The sequence below is a fragment of the Lissotriton helveticus genome, chromosome 11 (assembly GCF_964261635.1).
Source record: "Lissotriton helveticus chromosome 11, aLisHel1.1, whole genome shotgun sequence".
NCBI classification, from domain to species: Eukaryota; Metazoa; Chordata; class Amphibia; order Caudata; family Salamandridae; genus Lissotriton; species Lissotriton helveticus.
The window spans coordinates 451011692-451034491 of NC_136072.1; the positions used below are offsets into that span (position 1 = coordinate 451011692).

A 22800-nucleotide genomic window follows, 5' to 3' on the forward strand; every position below is an offset into this window, starting at 1 on the left:
AGAAGATGACCAGGGTATTACAGGCTACACAGTGCGTTGTCCACTAATTGCCATCAGTGGGCTTAGGAAATGCCAGGGCATCCGGTGGTCAATGACTGGGAGGAGCATCAGACAGAGTTCAAGAAAAAAACTGTTACAGTCTCAACTGACTTTCAAGACAACGCTATACAAGGTGAACTACTGGAGCTGGAAATGGTTTTGGCACCTATAAGAACTCTCCTCTGGGAAGTAAGCTTTAAGGGCCAATATCTAGCAAATGCCTAGTTGTATTGGTCCATATATAATGTCAGTGGAACCCTCAGAACCTGAAACCACTGGTTTCAGCATAATTCAGGGGATGCATTGCTTTAGGGTGCTACAGTACCATCATGCAGAGAGACATAGCTTGAAGTGCATGACAAAGAATCACAATTCAAATCATCTGGAATGCCTGAAGCAAGCTTCAGTCAACAGGAACCCACAGGACATAAGTTGAAATGAAAACAAAGGTGTTGCTCTTGAGTAGGAACGGAAATAAATACAGTCCAAGACAGCGTACAACTAATGGTTTAGCCCAAACTCATCAACAGGAGCAGGATTTAGTTAGTCTCAAATGTCTTACACCATGGGGTAACACCGAAATTGTCAGATCTCTATTGGGTTGAGACAAGGCCTGCAGAGCTGCAAAACCCTCTGGCTCCGGGGCATTACCTTGCAGTCAAATGATCCTCCAGGTAGCCTTCGGTTCACTTAGGACTTGCTCTTGTTTGAGGGGAATGATAGCTTCTATCCAGAGAAAAAGAGTAAACTTTTCCAATAAAACACAGCAACAGGGATCTTCGAGAGTCAGGCTTAGCGCTAGACATTTGGGGAATAGCAACTTGAAGTTGTAGATAGATTCTTCTCTGAACTCTTCTGCAGAACTCCTGAATCTAAATCAAATACAAGGGACTGTGAGTCAGAGGCAGCTCATATCCAGTTCTCTGGGCAAAGGCAGTAACCTGGGCCATTGGGAAGGTATTCTACCTTCAAAATCCTAATTGCAGCTACAAAGGTGGATAGATTTTTCCAGTGAATCCCTTGCTCAATGATACATTGAAGCATAAAAAAAGTGATGAATGGAATGCTTGATTTAATCTCAAACACTGGTAATTAATTGGGGTGCATCCCAGTTCATATTATTTTTAGCACACCATGCCACTTCCGTTGGGACACACCGATATGGAAGTCAGCCTTGACCCTGCTCCGATAGGAACAGTCCAGACCAAACAGCTAGGTCATGTCCTCCCTGAACCGGAGCACAAGCAATCCAAATCCAGTTTCGCCCTCACTAGGGCTCATAGGCTATGAATAGCCTAGTTCCAGTGGAACTGTGTGCATGGGACTCATGTCTGGGTATATCCGTCCCATTTAGTGCATTCCACTGAAGGGTAGAAAAAAGTGATGGGTGGAATGCTTGAATTAATCTCGGGCACTGGGAATTACTCTGGGCTGCACCCCATTGTTATTTTGTACACTATGCCACCTCAGTTTTGACCCAGCCGTATGGAAATCAATCTTGACCCAGCTACACTAGAAACAGTCCATTCTGAACTGCCAGGCCAGGCCCTACCTGAACACAAGCAACCCAAGACTGGTGTCTTCCTTGCAATGCTAAATTTGAGGCACTAAATGGTCCAAGGACTGTAGATTGCATGACAAATAGTCCAGGCTACCTCAGCAGGGTATTTCTTCTTTCTAGATAGATCTAAGCTTAACACAAAGAGGGTTAAGGATGGCTCAATTATTTGTATTCACCTCCCAATGGTTGAGCATGGGAAACCCATCTCTGTTGGCAATGGTTGACATAGGTGTACAGATCTTTTTACTTGCATCACTGGGTTAGGTGCCCATTTGACACTCTTGATTAAATATGAACAGTACACCATAAATGGGTCTTTTCACTCTCTCTTGAATGTCTGTTGAGTGATTGCCTGTGCTTGGAATGCATAAACAGGCAAATACAAGGTAATGCTGCATGAAATGGCACTTTTCTTTTCATACGTAAGTCCTTTCTAGAATTTCTGTGCGCAAAGCAGCCCCTGTGCCTAAGGGCGTCGCAGTAGGTTCATGCAGCTCTGGTAATTGACTGCGGTATACTTTTATCTTGGACAGGGGCCAGAGGAAAAACAAATCTTCACATGGCCTGGTAATGGGATTGTAATGACACCTCACTAATGGTGGGACTATGCTTTGGGCCCATCCTAATCAAGCAGAGCCAAGAGCATTACAAGGAGACGATGGTCATTTGCACATAAAGTTTGGATTCTGTGCAAATAAAGTGTGGATTCTGTGCAAATAAAGTTTGGATTCTGTACATTCCTTTGCATTCAGCAGATACAATTAAATGTGATGTAGGCAGCACCCCAAAACCTGAATCAATCATCAAATATTTATTCAGAGTTCAGAAGCCCAGGGGTTAGTTAAGTTAACCTGTGAAGGAGAAAGAAAGGTTTTGAGGCGAAGGCCTTTCCATGACAAGCCCTTCCTGTTTCATTCCTCTCAATAAAGCTTTTACATTCAGTTGTGAAAAGTCAAGTGCGTTTATCAGAATATTCCCAAGTTGCTCAATAACTAGCCACCATAACACCTTCTGCTGGGCAACCCTGTAAGAACTAGCTACATTTATGCTTGGCACTGGTTGTTACTGCAGCAGGCGGGTGCGATACTATATTCCCCGGCTATGCCCACAGATGGTTAAGATGGCTGGGTCCGTGCACTGAGAGGGGCGTAACTAGGGCTCTGCACGCTCTGAACATTGAAGTCGCCGGGTATCTTTTTTGTGAAGGTACGGTTTGCACCGCAGAACAACTTGATGGGCTGCCAGAGAGCTCCACACCTTTAAATAATTTCCAATTTCACAGAGAGAGAGGGGCATTGCGAATACTTTTGGGTGACGATATGGTTGAGCCTCCTGAGGTATGTGAACTGACTTATGTTATTAAGACTACTTCCCCTCGCAAGATGATTAAAGCTCTCTATAAGGGGGCAATGTCACACCGGGCGCATAAATATACGGCGGCCAAACTAGCATGGCAGAGAGATCTGAACGTCCAGTTGGATGATGCTAAATGGTCCTGTTGCTGCATGAATACCAGAAAGATATCCTTACATGGCAGGCACAGGTTGGTCCAATTTAAGTACCTTAATAGGGTGCATTATAACCCAGAGAGACTGTATAGATATGGGCTACGAGAAGATGCTGAATGTGAGAGATGTCACGTGGAGGTTGCGGACTTTATGCACTTGGCAAGGCAGTGCCCGGGTGTATACTCCTTATGGAAGGCAGTGTTTGCTGACCTTAGTAGGGTTGTTGAAATGGAACTAACAGCGGACCCGCTGGTTGCTCTCCTAGGTTACACTAAAGCGCTTCCAAAAGCAATCTGCAGATTGGTGGATATGGGATTGCTTATGGCCAGGAGGAGAGTAGCAATGTGTTGGCTGAGGGGCCCTATCCCTACTATGCAGCAGTGGTCCAGGGACATGCTCTACTGCTTCACGCAATCTGAGCTCTATAGCGAGCTACTTCCGCCCAAGAGCAGACCAAAAAAATGTTGGGGCTTGTATACTGCTTATTTGACAGGCAACAGGAGCGAATGTGTGGACGAGGCATGGAATGGGGATGTTTTGGATGCTTCAGGTGTTAATGAGCCGGCTGGAATTGGGTGAAGCATTTGCTAGGACTGATATGAAGGGCTGGATGACTGGGGGTTGGGTATTGACTGACAAAGCCAGTTTTGGAGTGGAATAGTTGGGTAACGTGCCACAATACATTCACACCATAGGTCAGTTACGAGCTCTCCCCTATAGCCCCTGCTGCAATGTGCGTCAAGTATATAAAGAATATCGCCGCCTGACCTTCATGGGATGCTGGCATTATGGCTGTGTTAGTTTAGAAGTGTCAATGATGAATACTAAAAGTGATTTTGTACGGGGCTACTGTAACGGTGGGTGTTTTTCCTCTGCAGTTGTATCTCAACTTACTTAATAAAAAAATTTAAAACTAGCTACATTTGCCTGCAGAAGAGAAAAGAATGTCATGTTATGTTTGCCTCCCATCATGGCTAACCTTGGACCTGCTAGGTAGCCTACCTTAAAACATCTACCTTTCCTAAGCTCATACGCTCCTCCAATTCCTTTACTCTAGATAGGGTAGAAAACCATGTCCAACAGTCCTGAAAGGCAAGGGGTAAGAGGCACATCAGTCTCCGAACAATTTTTAGAAAGCTCTCTGGGCGGGTCCGTCTCCTTCCCATTTGATCAGCGTATTGCTACACAACCCTTGGGTTCCTCTCCTGGGCTACTGCCTTGTTCAAGTGCAACAAGGTCACACTGCTTTAAGGGTCATGCTGTGAAGGTGTTACGGGTAAGGTGACCCTAGAGTCCATCATATATCTGCATGGACATGGATGAGATGCCTTCTGGCGCAATGAAGGGTATACAGCTCCCACAGCTCAGGGCATCTACTTCTGCTAGTTAAATAGGTGCTGCACTTCAGGCACATTGTTTGCCTCTTCTGTATCTCACAAGTACTGATAAAATAATTTGGTCAGTATATGCCTCAGGTCTCAAGACACAGGTCACTTAAGATACAAACAAAATCAGAGGACAGGGCAGAATGCATAAAATGGAGGGGTATCTGTCAGTCAAATGCTGGAAAGAGCTTTGGTCCCAACACAAGACAAGAGAGATTGAAGCCGATGAGACTAGAAAACAATAGACTGAACAACCAAACAGAGGGCAACATTACCCCACCACACAGGTCATGCTAAAGGCAAGCCTGGACACTTTATGGGCTGCTCATTTTTTGGTTGAGCCTGCCAAAAAGTCAGGGTTGGCTGCCACCTTCAGCAAGTAGAGGGACAGCCAAATGGTTGGTCGGTGGGTGGCTTCATAAAGTAAAACCAATAAAGTAAATAAAATAAAAAATTTACTTACTGTGGTTGCTGCTGCATCATCCTCGCTCTGGTCTTCTTCCCTCGTGCCTCCAGGGCCCTAGCTAACTTCTTAACCAATCCTGGCGTTGCTCTCGGGCTGTTAACCAGCTTCAGAGCAGCGCCAGGATTTCTGAGAGCTGCTTCTATCATCGCTCACAGGGGCACTGGAGACTTTTGCTTTCTCTAACCGAGCGGTCTTAAGACAGCTGGGTTAGAGAGGTTTAAAGTGCGCATGTGTGGCTGGCCGTCGCAAGATAGACTGCCAAAGAGACATGCCTACTTTATAAAAGTGCAAAGGCAGCCCACCTTCCTCCCTGATGCAACTGCCATTCAGCAGGCCCCGTCCCGTCCTGACACTCCGTTCAGAACAGGGTGACGAAAAATCAAATGGTAATGAATTAACTTCCTTACCATTTTATTTTTCATCTCTGGGGGCATTTCAGTGAGGTAACGCTTCTCCGCTATAACAGAGGAGCCACCCATGCAGACAGTGCAAACTGTCTGGTTGCAAAAGGCCGATTGTGGGCTTACAAATAAATAACTTACAGGAGCTCACCGCACACCAATTGGTTACCATGGGCTGGCTTGGTCACTTATTTGCTTGCTTTTAATTCAATGGCAATCCTTGTCCATCATGTGTTTATCCCTCCCCTGGAGGACAGCATCTTTATCATCATTCTGATTGGCTAGCTTCTACCCTTCCACTGCTCACTTTTAGGGAACTTTTTCAGTTCAAGGCCACAATACTACAGGACGATCAGTACCACTCCCAATGTCAATTAGCACACCTCCTTCACTAGTACCAATACCATCAGTACCACTGGTAAAACAACAAATATTCCCAATATCACCGTCACAACACCAGTAGCACCGTCACCACTGCTAACACCCCCAAGACCACAAGCAATCACTGGCAAAGCCAAAACTGGCTACTGCATGGAGACGTTATTTCCACAAACCTGTGTGTGCATGTCTTAAAACATTTAAACTCAGGCCTACTAGCTTGCCAGAGTTTATTCACAGAACCACCACAATGAAGTACTTGGCCACCTTCTATCCCCACAACACTTCTCTCTAGCTATGTTTGAAAGGTTTCTTTCATGGCAAGTGTGGTCAATCTAATTATACTCACTCCAATCCACATGACTCATTCCCCCATGCTGCAACATTTTTCCATGCACCCATTGTGCTCGTCCATGCCTTAGCTATGATGTAATGGTGAAATACCAGAATCTTTACCATCCTACTTTAATTTTCCATCCAATATCGCATGCACATGTATGCCGGGGATGGAGCAAGGACTCGTAGAAAAGAGACTTGCTTGGACGCAATCCTCACGTAACATTTAACCCTGTATTAGCCTTGTATTGTGTAAATTAATATGCACAACAGCCTACACTAAAGAAAGAAGAAGCTTGCAGATGTGTTTTACTAACAAGTAACTCGAGTGAGATTCTAAAATGACCGTTAACTGAAAATCTTTAGTATGCATGAGTCTACTGCATCAAAGTAGTATGACGTACTTTCGCTTGGAGGGAATTTTTTGCGCTTGCGCAGTTGCCAACAAGATGGCCGCTTTGAAACTCACATGCTTGTTGGTATCTGCTTTACTGGAAACTAAACAAGATATTTTACTAATGCGAACGCGAGGAAAGTATTAATACTTTAATGGGGTTAGAATAGACATAGGTGGTATACAGTGAAACCATTTATTCTTGAAAATAACATCCTTCTTTCTGATTTTATTAATAGTGCGTCTTTGGGCCGCTCGAGTATTGACAAAAGTACACAGAATCACGCGACCAAAACGTTCCTCTGCGCATGCCCATTGAGAGTGAATCCGGAACGATGACTACAACTTGAATGCTATCCTGGCCTGGGAACCACGAGGATGGCAGAATCTGAGAACGCTATTCAAAAATAATGTAAATACAGTTGGGAAATAAAGTTTGAATAAAGAATTAAGGGGATGGGTTTATTAACAAAGGGCTAACCGCCCTGTCTCCCTAGGCTGGTGTTCCCGAAATTTTATGCTGTTCTATGATTTGCCTATCCTCCCCGCTGTCCCCCCTCCCACCTTGCCGAGTCCCATCGATTGTGATCTCGTTTCTCTGATTAGTGAGTTTTCCCTCCGCCTTCTGGGCTGACTTTGATTAGTATGCATTCGCCTTTTTGTAGTTCGTTGGTTTTTGTATGTATATAACAGAAAATGGTTATGTCCTGTTCTATCTTTCGAGTAACATTTGGTATCTGCTTTATGCCTGACCACGGGATTGATCGTATGTTTTTTACATTGTGCCTTGATTTTAGCGGCCGGCCCGTGTGGTTGTAGGCCCATCCTTGTTACCCTTATTTGATTACTCAATAAAAGTTTTTAACCAAAAAAAAACAAAAAACAAAGGGCTAACCGAAAAGAGTGATATGTAAGCATGGTGTGATGGATCACCTCCCCTTGCCTGTCCAGTCAGAGTTAGGCATTTCATGATATTGAAACATTTTGGGAGGTACATGAATACTGTAGGGTAAAATTGAGGTAATTCTTAGTTAGAGAAGAGGAAGAGTATGCTGAATGCTACAAAGCTTGGACTGCTGTCGAAGTGACGAGAGAAGCTGAAGAAGAATCGAATGCAGAGCTACTTTATTCTAAAACTAAAATTAATTTAGAAGAATATTGCAGAAGAATCTGGAGGAGGAAGAGAGTGTCAGAGAGGGGTGCTACACATGCGTTGGTGATAGAGAGGTTATCTGTCCTGTCCTGATGCCTTTGGTCTGCAGATCTTTCCTTGGGGACCCTTCCCAGCCCCTTTACCAGGTGGTTAGTTTTTACACCATACCGGCCAATCATAGCTATATGTCTGTTTTATGTGCCTATGTCCTTTTCTCTCTATCTCTCCTTTCCATGAATAGCCATTGCGTAGTATAAATGAATACATTTGATAATTAATTTTTTGAATCTTTCCTTCCTATGAGGAGACGGAGACTGTTCTGTACTTTGTAAGTGGTTCACATGAAATTATTCCTAGATAAAAATGTAAAACGCTTCCCGACTCTGATCATTTATAATTTTGCAAGTAAGTTGATTTATGTCATTTCACCATCAACTAGTTCAACTAAAGGTCCATCGATCAGAGGAAATAACTTTTTGATCAGTGAAAGATTAGGTAGGAACCAGAGGTAACTAATCTTGATATGGTAAGAATTCAAACAGTTGACCCCAGCGGTTTATTACCAGGTTTTTGTGAATGTGTGTATGGGCCCAGGAGAGTATATGGTGTTGGATTACCTGCTGCTGGTAAGCTACTGGATAACCAGGCATACGCAGGGCACCAGTTCTATTGTAGTTTTAATTCCCTGTGCCCAGGTTTGAAAAGTAATGTGGAACCGTTTTGAGAACCAACGAGTCACATGACTTAGCAACAGACGTGGCATGACCTTACTTTTAAAAGTTACTTAGACACATAGGAGGGAGCTCTCAGGTAAGCTCAGCTACAGGAAACAATAACGAATTAAAAATAACAGTATAACTAGGAATGCCAATTTTAGTGTGAAAAGCAATCAATTAAAGAATTCACAACTAGATCTATTTATACTGAATCACCGTTTACAATATAACTCCACAGAACGTACAGCTGTGTTATATCTCTAACAATTTTGCACACAAAAATTGTAGTCCTCAATATCAAATTAACAATCCCTACGATTCGAGCAGCAACAACCGGGAAAAAGCCATATCCTTTACTATAAAAAAAAGTGTTTTTATATAGAGCTGCAGAGCGCATGCCTGTTTATGAGCAATGTGAATAACCAATGTTACAATTACTAATGACATGGGAGTTAATGCAGCCATCATGGATGGATGGCGGGCGGTGTCTGCCGTGCAGGCATTCATAGTTGTGACCTTTGTATCACCCACTGTTGCAGCAACGAATGTTCAAGTCACTCAGCCATACTTCCTACCTTTGTTTTTTTTTTTTTTTAACCTTGTACAAAATAAACAGGTTATTGGAGCTTCCCTTTCACAATGGCGAGTCTCAGCTCTGAGTGACAAGTGTGGCGTCTTACTACTCTTCGGAGACTCTACTCAACAATCCACCTTGCTTGTCACACAGAGGGAAATTGCATGCCTGGAGACCGGCAACTAATTGGTCCCTAATTAATAAGTACTTTACCTAATCTTAGTTTTTGTTTTGAAACACAAATCTCTATCTAAGGATTGAACTGGGGCCTGACTGTTGGCTAGAGGCAACTGTTACTCTTTCAACTGCAGACAGGTTTTACTCATAAATGGTTCACCTGTGTTGGGGGTAGAAGCAATGGTGCAAATAGTCTGGAGTTTCAGCTAGTTTTTGGAAGCTAAAGCTCTTGTTTGTGGTCTTCCAGTCACAAATCAGGATTCGGTCTTCTTCAGGCCCAGACCAGCATGGGTCGCACTGCTGGCATCGACAGCATCACAAACACCTCCATGTCAGCTCGTGGAGGAGCACTCAGTAGTGTTTTGGCCAATAGCCTCAGCAAGAAACCTGGGGATATTATGCTATGGTGGTGGACAAATCTTTTTTGCAGAGGCGTGCAGCAGATGGAGAGGCGCGCGGTCACGGCAAAAGTAATTCTTTTTTTATCCCCTGTTCAGAGGCAGCCACCACTGCTCATACTGGGATGCACCTGTGTTTATGGAGTGGCACTTGACCTAAGAAACTATAAGCAGCATTTCAAGCACCCCCCAAACCTAAAAAGCATCTCTGCCTCTCTCCTCATGGGTGACAATTACAAAGAAACATGTGTGTCCCGAGATGTTCAGCTTTAACAGAGCTAGCTAAGATGGATGGTGAACACTTACCACTTGCGAATACTTAAACTACTTTGAACAGAAAACACCTGAATGCACTTGAGAGAATAGATGCTGAAATGCTGGCAAGGTGCTCCAGTCTCTCCCCTGTAGGTTTATGAGGATTAGGTTTCTCTAATCCTAGTTTTCAAAATGTATAACTGTCCTTACCTTGGTCTTCCTATTTGGTAGGAACGGTTTTCACATTAGCATAGTGTATAATAAACAGCAGCTCCCACAAGATTGCAGTTTACATACAGAACCTAGGCTCTACCACACTGACATTTCCTTTTAAACAAGGAGTCATGCAACACAGCACTGGCAAAGTATTAGTCACTGCACACCTGAGCTGTGAGGCTTTAATGTTTCCCACAAGTATGCAAGGAAAACTTGGCGGCTCTGGTGAGAGCAGTAGAAGCAGCTGTACATCTCCTGGCGTAGGCCTGAATGCCAAATGGAAGGCCTTTCTTGGTTGTCAAACAATCATCAATACTCAATAGCAGTTCAAAACAAATCAGTCAAACATTATATATCAATTGTTTTCATCAATTGTATTCATCAATGAAAATGTAATTTCAAATTGGACATGCCAAGTATAATAAGCATGGACATCAAATATTCAACTAAAATTTTACAGTGTATAGTCATGCATCATGAACAATGTTTGCAGTGTACATCAATTTGAAATAAAAACCAAATTCTTGCGAACAGCCCGATGCATTTCGGGACAGTGACGTCCCTTCTTCAGGGGCAATCTATAGAGGGAACAAAATTTGACACATATAGTTTGTCCTAATGCGATTGTTAACTAATACAAAAGTAATAACTTCAGACTTCCACATTATTGAAAATCTGTTTGCACAACAGTTACTTTCAGTGGCAACAGCATTTTTTCATCCAATTGACGGAAACCTCCATGGGTTTTTCGGGGGCACCGTCGTATGCTAACATTTACATGTCCCAATATGAATCCGACAACATCATATCTAACCAAACATGGTGGAAAAACATCCTACTTTACTGTCGATATATTGACGACATTTTCCTGCTGTGGCAGGATTCAGCACAGGCACTGAAAGAGATGATCGCTACCTTGAATAATCTCAACCCACACATACAGCTGACTTTCAATATACAACCAGATTCCATACATTACTTAGATGTGCAAATCCATAAGTCCAAGTCCAATACATTTCATACAGCAGTCTATTCCAAACCTACAGATCGAAATAGCACTCTGTTACATTCAAGTTTCCACCCGATGAGTCTACTTAAAAATCTGCCGTTCTCACAGTTCATACAAATAGGGAGAATATGTTCAGATCCAGAGGTATGTGATAAAAAACTTGAAGAATATTCCCAAAGATTCATTACACGTGGATATCCACAATGTACAGTACAAGAATGCTTGAATAAATCAATGCAAAAAACACGGAATGAGTTGTTGCAGAAACAACCCATACACACAAATAAACGTATTGTTTATGTTTCAAAGTATTCCACCGTTTCACGAGCAGTTAAGAACATCATTTCTAAACGTTGGGATCTTCAACATGAACAAAAGTTTATTGGCATATTTGATGAGACCTCTTTTTGCCTACACTAGGGGGGAAAATCTACGCGCCTTATTGGCCACTAAACAAACCCCACAAGGCTTATCAAATTGCCTAGGCACCAGACGTTGCAACAATGGCACACATTGTAATAATGTTACGATTGGGAATGTATTGACACATGCACTATCAGGCCAAAAAATTAAACTCAAACACACAACTGATTGCAATTCTTCTCATGTTATCTATTGCATAAAATGCCCTTGTGGTAAGGCTTATAAGGGTAAAACAGCTCGCAAATTGAAAACCAGGATAACTGAGCATAAGAGCAGGATTTGCACCAAAAGTACAACCTCCAGTTTAGCTACTCATTGGGATGTGGCCAAACATACAATATCACAAAAACGGTTTCAAGTCATAGAGCAAATATTAGACAGACCAGGCCGTGACACCAACAGGTTGTTACTACAAAGGGAACTTTTCTGGATACAAACGTTAGGAACAATGCACCCAGCAGGTCTTAATGACCTTTTTGATATGTCTTGCTTTTTGTGAAGTTTCATGCGGTTAGCCGTCTAGCAGACATGTACACAGGTGATCAAGTCATCAGCAACTCCCTTGATCATCCAATGAGTCTTTTTTATACTTTGTTATGTGACCTTGTCATATGTTAGGCCTTATGTATGCATTTTTCTTTCGCACTGCAATTCATATTTTTCTAGCCCTATGGGTTTACATGGTATATCCATAATAGGTTCACATATATAGTACTGTCAAGCTGTTGTATATTAGCTTTCTTCTTTTCTACCTGGTTCCTATGGGTTTTGACTCACAGGTTTCAGCCGCACCATTTATCTGCTCATTCCCTGAGGTCTTAATATTCGTGGTATCACTAGTTTGCCCTAGTTTCACTCTTGTTTTCATTAGGTTCACTTTTTGTTTTTAGTTTCAATTACCAGTCACCATTCCCCAACGATGCACGTATGACTAGAGTATCTTTAGTTGTGCCCCCCTGGGTCCCAGAGGCTTCTTTAGGAATAAGTACATAATTAATAGTATATACTGATGCTCCCATTAGCCGGAACATAGCGACCTTTTATTAGGCAGCAGTTAATTGTTTAGCTATGTGCTAGATAATGGTAACGCACCCTTGTTGTAGTTTAGTTCATATTACGATTTTACGGCTTTTTAGTATAAGCTTTTTGGCTGATTTTGTTAATATCCCAGTTTTGCACCACTCCATCATGGCGCTTCATTTGCAACCTAGATAGTCCCCTGTTTACTATTCTATGCACTCTCGGACACCATAAGCACGTCTTCACTTGTGAGGCGGTTAACTCCTGGTTGGAGGCATACGGGTTAACGGTTCGAAGGTGCTATATCTGTCTTTCGGGTAAGCCATACTTTAAAGTACTTTGCTTGACATGTTCAGGCGACCAGCGACAGTTGGTTTGTGTGACTAAAGCGGGTGACAGAGCGTGTTCCATTTTATTTCTCAGGACGCTAAAATGCAAGTTGACTAACTACCAGAATACATCCGTGGGTCGAGTGGTTTGGTTCTACTGGTTAAACCCACTGTAACTCCTACTTCGGTGAGTTTAGACATCAATATCAGTTATTCTAGAACATAACCTACGCCGGTAGCGTCTTATACGAGGTTCCTGTGTTTTTTACAGTTCTTCTATGCAGCTTTGCTTGGTTGGCTTACAGGACGGACAAGAGGATTTCTGTTTATAAGGTGGGTGTACCTTTCTGGTGCATGACATTTGGTATTTGTAACACGGCGCATTGGTAATCATACTGAAGTTGTTGCGGTTTCTTTGTTTAGTCCACGCCAGTTGCATTCAGCCAGGTATTTGATGATCATGATTCGTGTTTTCAGTCTTTTATATTTTAATACACAGTGGTGTCTCTTTGGTCACTCAGCACGGCACTTACCACGTTTCTGAATATTTTGTACGTGTTGCACAGATAGTTCTTGCCACCATGGTGCGATCATTCTTTAACTCCACAATTTCCTGTGGTTTCACTTTATTTGGCTACTGCTTTCTCTTCGTTATAACAGCTTTTCTCCATGTTTCTTCATCTTTTTTTCAGAATGAGCAGGTATTTCCCTCTAATGTGGAAGTCTGAAGTTATTACTTTTGTATCAGTTAACAATCGCATTAGGACGAACTATAAGTGTGTCAAATTTTGTTCCCTCTATAGATTTCCCCTGAAGAAGGGACGTCACTGTCCCGAAATGCATCGGGGTGTTCGCAAGAATTTTGTTTTTATTTCAAATTGATGTACACTGCAAACATTGTTCATGATGCAATGACTATATACTGTAAAATGTAAGTTGATTATTTGATGTCAATGCTTATTATACTGGTCATGTCCAATTTGAAATTACAATTTCATTGATGAATACAATTGAAGAAAACAATTGAAATATAATGTTTGACTGATTTGTTTTGAACTGCTATTGAGTATTGATGATTGTTTGACAACCACTTAAGGTCCCTAGTGACACCAGTGCACAGTGCCCAGTGTGTTGCTACCGTGTTCGGCAGCATTTCGTTTTTCTGTTTAATTCACACTTGTAAGACAGCAAGTGTCACACCGGAGCACCATTGTACCTTAGATTACTAAAAGTAGGATTATTCGGTAATTGATCTAAAGGAGGCGTGCTCTCTCCACCCCCAATTTTCGCTTTCTTGGATAAGGCATGGCAAATGATAATAAATAATGCACTTGGTTACTGTTTTGTCTTTCTTGGTTTCGGTGAAGCCTACAAAGAGCTAACCATCCAACTCTGTCCTGTTGTGTACGGTTGATTTAAGACATAGCAATCTTCGGTACAGTCTATGCACTCACTCACTCCTCTTTGGTGTGATGAGGAAGAGAAAAGGAGGACAGAAGAATGAAGGACCAGCCCATGTGAAAGGCCGAAAACTTCTGGCAAAAATGCAGGGCGTAGGAAGGTAGAGTATTATGTGGTGATGCTGATTAGGCTTCACCATGCAATAGTCTCACAATATTCAAAGATGGCCCTTGGATTCACAATAATAAATCCTTAGCTCAATCCTGGTAGAGTGGCAAAGAAAGAGCAGTCCAGCCTTATCAGAGGAACAAAACAAAAAACATGTGCACACACATAGAATTAAACATATAATATGTCAGTTTGTGTAAATCCACAAGAAAAGAGCAGTTGACGCCTGGTGGTCTCCTTGCTTTAATACTCGTACCAGACAGCGCCAGCCGACACGTGTTTCGTCTGAGTATAATACACTCTGGACTCTTCAGGGATTACTTTAATTAGAAGAAAGAGGATCAATCCCCCTCAACCGGTGATAATTCCAACCCGGTTAGGGTGTCAGTAGATTGTCGCGTAGTAGATGAAGAATAAAAGCATCAATCCGCTGTGGCGGTGTGCTTAATGAAAATTCACCATAATCAAGTTCGGGACAGACATAGGAAAAGTATCAGGTGAACAATAATTCAAGGTCTCTTCGCTGCAAAGTATTCCAATATTAAAGGCTCCTCGGTAACAGCCTGCCGGTCTGCCCGACAATAATTCCGGCGTCCTCGGTGATGGCGGTAGTGTCTGTGCCATTAGGGAGGGACTAAAATTATCAGAGGAACACGTGTTGAGCATTTCAGGAGTACCAACATGTACGATAAGTAATAGAAAACTCAAAAGAAATCCAACACTAATTTATACAAATAAAGCAGATGTTTATACTAATTTTTACACCAAAACTAACATAATCAGATATATATAACTGGAGTTATGGATTTTAGAAGAAAATATAAAATCACAGCAATTCACTATTGCAGAACTTTTGCTTTGCGGTCAATGGGAAAAAAAGTGGGATTGACAATCGGTCCCTTGCAAGTCCAGTTGCGTGGAACCCAAGGAGGATAAAGGTGATGCAGGTCCCAGGACTAAGCAACAACAGTCAGTTTGCTTTTACCTGGCTTGAGAAGCCCGGCTGCAGAGTTGTCCTGGCTGTCCTTGGTGCTGAAGAGGGAGCTGCAGGAGAGCTGGTTTTACTGCTTACACAGTGCTGGTTTGGAACAGGTAGCAAAAAGTCTGCAACAAAGCCACTGCTGATGTCAGATGAAGGTTTTGTGGAGTTCTTTTGAGGTGCAAAGTCAAGTAAAGGGGAAAGGGGATTGTTGCTGAACTGGTGACCAACAAGCCTGGACAGAGGTAAGCACAGCAGAAAGCTATTTAGATGTCTGGAGGAACAAGGTTGCTCTATGAAACTTTGTGGAGGGCAGGACTATGTTTCCCACAATGCACTGGACCATATACTTCTTGGCGATTCCTCGGAGGCCCTGCTAGCTAGTGATTCTTTTGTTCCGCTCTGTTGTTTTTACCTGCAGTTGCAAGACTATTGCCACTAGTCCAGGGGAACCTGTTGACATCTTTTGCACTCAAAGGTGTCCTTCTGTCTGGGGAACCAAGCTTTGATCCAGGACGAGCCGTGTACATGCAGCTCCAGGAAGGTTGCCAAAGGTGAAGAGTCTTGCGCTTATGTTTTGCGCAGCTCCTGTGGTCGCAGGCACAGGTCTCTTCTTTTGTCCTTGTTGCAATCCAGATCAGAACTGAGGTTTCAGGTGTCGGGGTAGCCCTTAAATTCTCGATTTAGGGGCATGGGTGCAAGCTGCCAATTGGTTTCTAACCCCAGTGGCTTATATGCCCCTGAGGGGACCACATCCAGGGGTGAAGGTCACCTTTTCTACCCAAAACCCACTAGTCTAGCACTTCTAAAAATGAGAGAAGTCTTTCCTACCTTCACACACTAGGCAGCCCCCCCTTGAGGTGTGACTAGCCTTCTGGGGGTGTACACCGCCTGAATACCTAATTTTCCTACCTGCCCGGGTGCAAGTGTGCCTGGGGCAAGAGAGGGTTTCCTCTTTTGGGAGGCAGCCTGGTTACTTATCACAGGCGGTGCAATGTTTGAAGCTCACCATCTTGATGTGCCACTTCACTAGCCATCCTGTCAGGGACAGAGGTGTGATCTCCTTCCCGTCCAGGCCATTGCTTCCGACTCCTGGGAGAGTTCACACCTCCTGGCAGGAGGTCAGCTTCCTGTCTTGGTGGCAGCAACAGCAAACTGGCAGCCATAGCACAGAAAAGGCTGGGGCAACCAGGTGGGCAGCCTCTAAGGTAGCCATATGTGTGCATGCCACAATGTCCTTGACACAAGATTTAAGCAAGGGATGATAAGGCTTGTTCTTTGCTACCAAATATGACATATTTAGGCGGTATCATAATGGATCTATCAACCTCCGGTGTGCCTGGGTGCCAGCCAATTTTATCCTAAGGACCGTCTATCAATGTAATGTCCTTGAATGGTAAAGGCCACTACAGATACATATATGCTGACACATGTTCACACCTTTAATATAATGCACCCTGCCTCCTGGGCTTAGGAGGCCTTGGTGACCGGCATATATTACAAATAGTGCATTGACTTTACCATGCACTGTGAGGGCAAAGTAGAGTTCAAGCCGCTTGCACTGCTCCTGCAGGCCTGCTGTCTGTTGTTTACTTGGGTCATTCAGGGTACCAAAAACAGTGCTTCAGGCCCTGGGTACTACGTTACCATATACTAGGGAATTATAAGGGGGTTAAAGTAATTTGCCAATTGGGGTTACCAATTCCCACATCAGCAGGCTGCAGTGCATTTTCAGAGTCATAACCATCAGCACTGGAGCAAAAAGTAGGGGAGGTGGGTGACCAAGCACGAAGGGCCCTTTCCTACCGTGATCAACATGTGTATCAGTCAAGCAAGAACAGCACGGTCTGTCAAGAAAATTCCATATATACAATCATATCGGGTCTGTGGATTTTACAGTCAATGGTGTTCGGTCCCATTATAGATAGTGAGATCATAATCAGTGCTGAAAGAATTGTAGAGGTGCCCGGGTTCCCAAGCAATGCGCTGCACCAGGGGGAAAATGGGAGGGAGCTGTGGTTGGCCTGAAAGGAAACGTAGTCCCAGGTCTGTGGAAAATGTAAAATCAAATGTCATTGGAAATAAAACTGTATGCCTCGTGAAATGATTTAAAAATAATAACTATGCAAAACTATTAAAAAAAAGTCAACATTTGTAAATGGAGATCCCTAAAATTGGTACAAAATAAATCTCTAGCAGGCAATTGTGAGATGATTAATGAGATTCACTAATAAAAGAGAGGTAGATGCAGGTTCTCCCCAAACCCCTATGGCTGGCCAGTACTTATATCACGGCCCCCTCCAGATCCCCGGGAAATAAAACACCAATTATGGTGAAATGTATGCTACTCAATGCCAGATCGCTGGTGAAACACAGCACTGAGCTGGCGGAATTAATACAGGAATCCGAGGTAAAAATAGCCTTTATTACGGAATCATGGACGGATGCGGCCTCTGGCCCAGACATTGACACAGCCACCCCTCCGGATTATGAGTGTTTTGTCCTAAATAGAGTTAAGAAGAGAGGTGGTGGACTTGCCATAATCTATCACAAATCATTTAGAGGGTCCTTTCAGTGTGGTTCCACAGACTTATTTGAAGCACTGGATTTTCATCTTACACTCTCTAACCACCAAACCCACAAAAGCTGTCTTATGTACAGGCCCCCTGGACCCAAAGTCCCTTTTCTCTCAGATCTTACCAAACTGCTAGAAAAAGTAGTAGATGTTAACACTTTTACTCTGTTGGGTGACTTTAATTTTTATTTGGAGAAGGAGTCAGACCCAGATACTCGAGAGTTGATGGACCTTCTGCTCGGGTTAGAACTAACCCAACGGGTCAGAGGGTCGACCCACAGGGCTGGACATACTTTAGATGGTATTTTTTCCAACCATCCGCTCCTCAAGGTGACTGGCATTCACCAGATCTCCTGGTCGGACCATGCAGCTATCTACTTCGAAATTAAGCTAGTCCACCCTGCCAGATTAGCTAAGGTTAAAAACCCACCCAGAGTAATTAGAAAATGGAAAAGTGTAGAAGGGAAGGTTTTGGAAAATGTGCTAAGATCCTCAATGGCGCCTCTCCCAGTTGAGGTGGAAGAAGCTGCCACAAACTACACGAACTGGCTTGAGGCAGCCTGTCTTCACGTAGCCCCTCCTAAAACATACCATTCTACACGTCTAAGTCCTTCAGCCCCCTGGTTCTCGGAGCAGATCAGGGACCATAAAATTCGCTGTAAAATACTTGAAAGAACATGGCGGAAAAACTATAAAGAGGAGGATAGAAAGCTACTCAACGCTGAGCTGAGAGAGTACAAACTGACGATCCAAAAAGCGAAACACAACTACTTCTCTATACGCATTAAGGAAGCCAGCAACTCCTCCAAGGAACTCTTCCAGACAGTTTCATCCCTGGTAGCCCCCAAGCCAGCAGAGATTCCCCCAAGCCATGAACTCTGCGAAGACCTAGCCAAGTTCTCCAGAACAAGGTAAGAAAGATATTCCTTCCGTTAGACAAGCAAGTTATAACGGGGTCCCCTGACACCAATAATGAAAGAAACAGTATTAATATGACGCTACCCAATTTTGCCCCGACCAATGAGGAGGAGGTCGCGAACAGACTATTAAAGATAAAATCGGGATCCCCATCAGACCCCTGCCCAGCCACGGTGGCTAAATTAGCCCCCGCGGCCATGGCCGCTGGTCTCACCCCACTGTTCAACGCTATGTTGGACAAAGGGGAATTTCCATCACGATGGAAACAAGCCTCCATACTCCCGCTACTCAAAAAACCGAACCTTGACATAACCGATTTGAATAACTTCCGACCTATTGCCAGACTACCCCTGCCAGCGAAAATTATGGATGGTATCTTAAACACTCAGTTGAGTGCCTTCCTGAGAGCTGGTCAATGTCTAGATCCTTCACAGCACGGATTCAGGGCGGGTCATAGCACCGAATCCGCACTGACCAAATCGGTAGAGAACATAAGATCTATAATGGATACAGGAGGCAGAGCTGCTCTGATCCTGCTAGACTTGTCCGCGGCCTTCGACACGGTCCACCATAAACTTTTAGTGGACCGGTTGAGGGCTTGTGGGATACAAGGAAAGGCCTTAAAATTCTGCAGGCCTTCCTATCCGGAAGGACTCAGAAGGTAGCTCTAGGCACCTTTGAGTCCGACCCTTTTGTACTCCCTTGTGGTGTCCCTCAGGGGTCTTCCCTGAGCCCTACCCTTTTTAATGTTTACGTTTCTACCCTTGCGCCAGTGATCAGATCCTTTGGCTTCCAGTTAACATCTTACGCAGATGACACTCAGATAGTGGTGTCACTGCTACCGGGTGAAACAGACTACACAGCAGATAGATTCAGAGGCTGTATGCGTGAAGTTAGTACTTGGATGGCAGGAAACTGCCTAAAACTGAATTCAGCGAAAACTGAAGTTTTGCTATTTGGAGCCAGAGATAACTTCTGGTCCCCTCGTTGGTGGCCAGAGGAAATGGGGATTCCTCCGGTACCGGTCACGAAAGTTAAAAACCTGGGCGTCCTGATGGATGACTCCTTATCCTCAGGCCCCAAATAAATGTCCTCTCTTCAACCATCCATTTTATGCTTAAAACAATACGGAAAGTTCTGCCGGTTCTTGCAGAAGAGCACAAAAAGACAGTGGTTACTAGTCTAGTGATATCTCGCCTGGACTACTCCAACAGTCTGCTCTTAAACGCACAACAGGGACTTCTCAATAAACTTCAAATTCTGCAAAACGCAGCTGCCCGTTTGATCACAGGAGCTTCTGAACGTGACTCGGTGGCTCAGGACCTGGTGATGCTACACTGGCTCCCAGTCCGGAAAAGAATAATATTTAAATCACTTTGCATAGTCTTCAAGGCACTCAATGGTTTGGGCCCTCAGTGCATGACTGTGCTTTTCCACTGGTACAAACCAGTAAGAGCCCTTAGATCGGCTGAGCAATGGCTGGTGGTAGTCCCCAGAGCCAGGAAAGCTCGTTGGGGGGGGTAGGAGCTTCTCCTTGGGAGCGGCTAAAGCATGGAATGCTCTGCCGCTCAGCCTCAGAGACGCAGGACCTCCTATCTTTCAGAAGAGCTTTAAAGACCTGGCTTTTTACAAACTAACTTCCTCTGATGTAACACATGCATTCTTACTCATACAGCGCCAGGACACCTCCGGGTAACAGTGCGCTTTAAAAATGTGAAAAATAAATAAATAAATAAATAGATCGTTAGAACCTCCAGTAACTGCCAGTCATTTCCTTCTCAACTTTCAGAGCTCCCAAGGGGGCTGGTGAATAAAGAAACTAGTGGACACGTTAAGGGGACTCGCACTAAACCAGCCTTGACACTCAAAAAAGTAACTGCATCTAAGCAAACCACCTAGAACCTGCAATTTGCTTAGCCAAATCAAAAGTTATTCAGCAACTGATGTTACTTTAGTTTGAAATAATCCCAAAGCCACAAAACGCCCTCTACTGGGAAGAAAAATCTCTCCCTAGGAATGGTACAGAAACTTTGAAAGTATGTAGCTGAATTTTAGGAATATACTTAAAAAAACACATTAACGGTAGCTAAAAGAGGATAAGAAATAACATAAGTGAAACTAAGTTCTCCTGTTTTTTTAAGATTTCTATCGCTCAATGTACTGTCAGAACATTGTAAATTATCAACTAATCAGATTTCCAAAGAAGCTGCAAGTTTTTTTGTAGGGATCAGCTGCGGCTTCTGGATTTACTGGGAGTTAGCATACAATTCCTAGTGGTCATTATTGGTCCCTGCTGTTGTGTAATAATTCTTGGTTAAGCATGTGTTGTTAAATTCTGCCAAGTTAATCGCTCCGCACAAAATGATGTTTTATAAATCTGATCACATCAACAAATGTATTTTACATGGACTAGAGAGTGCAAGAAGTGGTTTGCGAGGGGCATTCTTCGGGCAAAAATGGATATTAAATAATGGGCAATATCAGTACCAGTCCCACGGGTGTATTCCTCTGTGCATTACTTTGTCCATTCTATCACACTCTATTCTAAATATTGTTTATCAACTACTAACTTTTAAGGAAAAAAAAATATCCGTTCCCCAACCCTACCTCTGTTAACATACAGGGTTACCACGGTTTTAGCTGGGCAGCTCTACAAATGGTCTGAATGTTGGTGGGCACATTTTGCATGAACCAAACAGGTGCTTTCCTCGTGGGAATGCCACCATGTGTCAGCACTGAAAAGAAACACTTTGCCCAGCAATAGTCCAAGCTGCACATGTTAACCAACACTGTAAATTTATGAGCAGAAAGCAACAAGATAATTTAAATAGCAGCATATTAGGTTGTCATGTTGATTGCAACTTGCCAGAAAAGACTAACTAAAGCCACTCTCAGCAAATGCTACCCGTTCACAACGGCAACAGAGGCGCTTCGAAGCCAATGCGATTCACTTTACCCATGAAAAATGGGGGCGGGTGGGCTGTTGTACCTTTATGAACCGTGATCGTGTGTGTGCATTTTATGTGTTGAAGGTTATGTTAGGACATTTAGGTTTATCTGGTGTTCCTAGATGGCGTGTGCCCTGCCGTGGAGTTTCGAGGCACTCTGTCAGAACGGCTGAAGCAGAGCACGCGCTGGTTGGGGGCTCCTTTTCATGTTGTAATGTAAATGCCAATAAACTACTCTTTCTCGCATCTCCTAAAGTGGTTTCAACAACATAACAAATTGCAAAACGTGCTCCGTGTAAACAAGGCGAGCTTACTTACACTTACTCCTTTCCCTCCCACTGACATGCACGCGTGGCAACTTTGTTTTTAAAAAGTAAATGCGATAAGCGTGCTCCAAAATGCCAGACTGTACCTAGCAGCAGGAAGGAGAAGACCCACTGGAAGACGGCGGCGGTCTGGAGCCTGCGGGACAGGGGGATGTTCAAGGGGGCGAACTCGATCTTCATAGTGGCAGGCTCCTGCGAGGGGAGACCCCAGGCTGCGGTGCAAAGCTGGTGACTCAGGGGCGCTCCTTCTTGCACGGCGCAGCCCCCCTCGCTGCCCCTTCGAGTGAGCACGTCCACGCAGGAGACGTAGCGGCGCAGTCACCTTCCAAGTTTGTTACACTTTCCACCCACTGCCCTTGCCTGTCCGTGCGCGCGCCCGACTTTCACAATGCACGCGCTGCGGGCTGGCGTAGCGACGCCCAAGGGTGTGTCCGCGAGCGAAACCGAGAACTAGTGTGTTCCCTGTCTAAGGGAGTTTACGAAATACTGCAAGTGTTGACAGGATTGCTTTCCCGCTCGAAAATTGTAAACTAACCATCGGATATCTGTGCTGCTACATACAACTTTCTGCCCCTCTCCAATTTTCATCTTGACGTACTAAGTTGCAATGTCACGGCTCATAGTGTAAGTATACATGCCCAGGGACATCTTAAGGATTTGGGGGGCCCTGGGCCAAACATATTTTGGGGCCCCTGTTCAGAACAGCTTACAATTTATGGTCCTATTTCAGGTGTTTCATGTCCTCTT

General features: G+C 43.9%; 1 protein-coding gene across 1 annotated transcript in view; it reads right to left on the bottom strand.

Annotated features, from left to right (window-relative positions):
* Positions 1-22478, bottom strand: part of LOC144791308 (2-acylglycerol O-acyltransferase 1-like) — a 143595-nt gene extending 121117 nt beyond the window's left edge. Inside the window, exon 1 of the mRNA XM_078665974.1 lies at positions 22140-22478. Within this exon, the coding sequence (XP_078522100.1) occupies positions 22140-22233 (94 nt within the window). The 5' untranslated portion in view covers positions 22234-22478. The remainder of the gene's footprint in view (positions 1-22139) is intronic.
* Between the last annotated feature and the right edge of the window lie 322 nt (positions 22479-22800).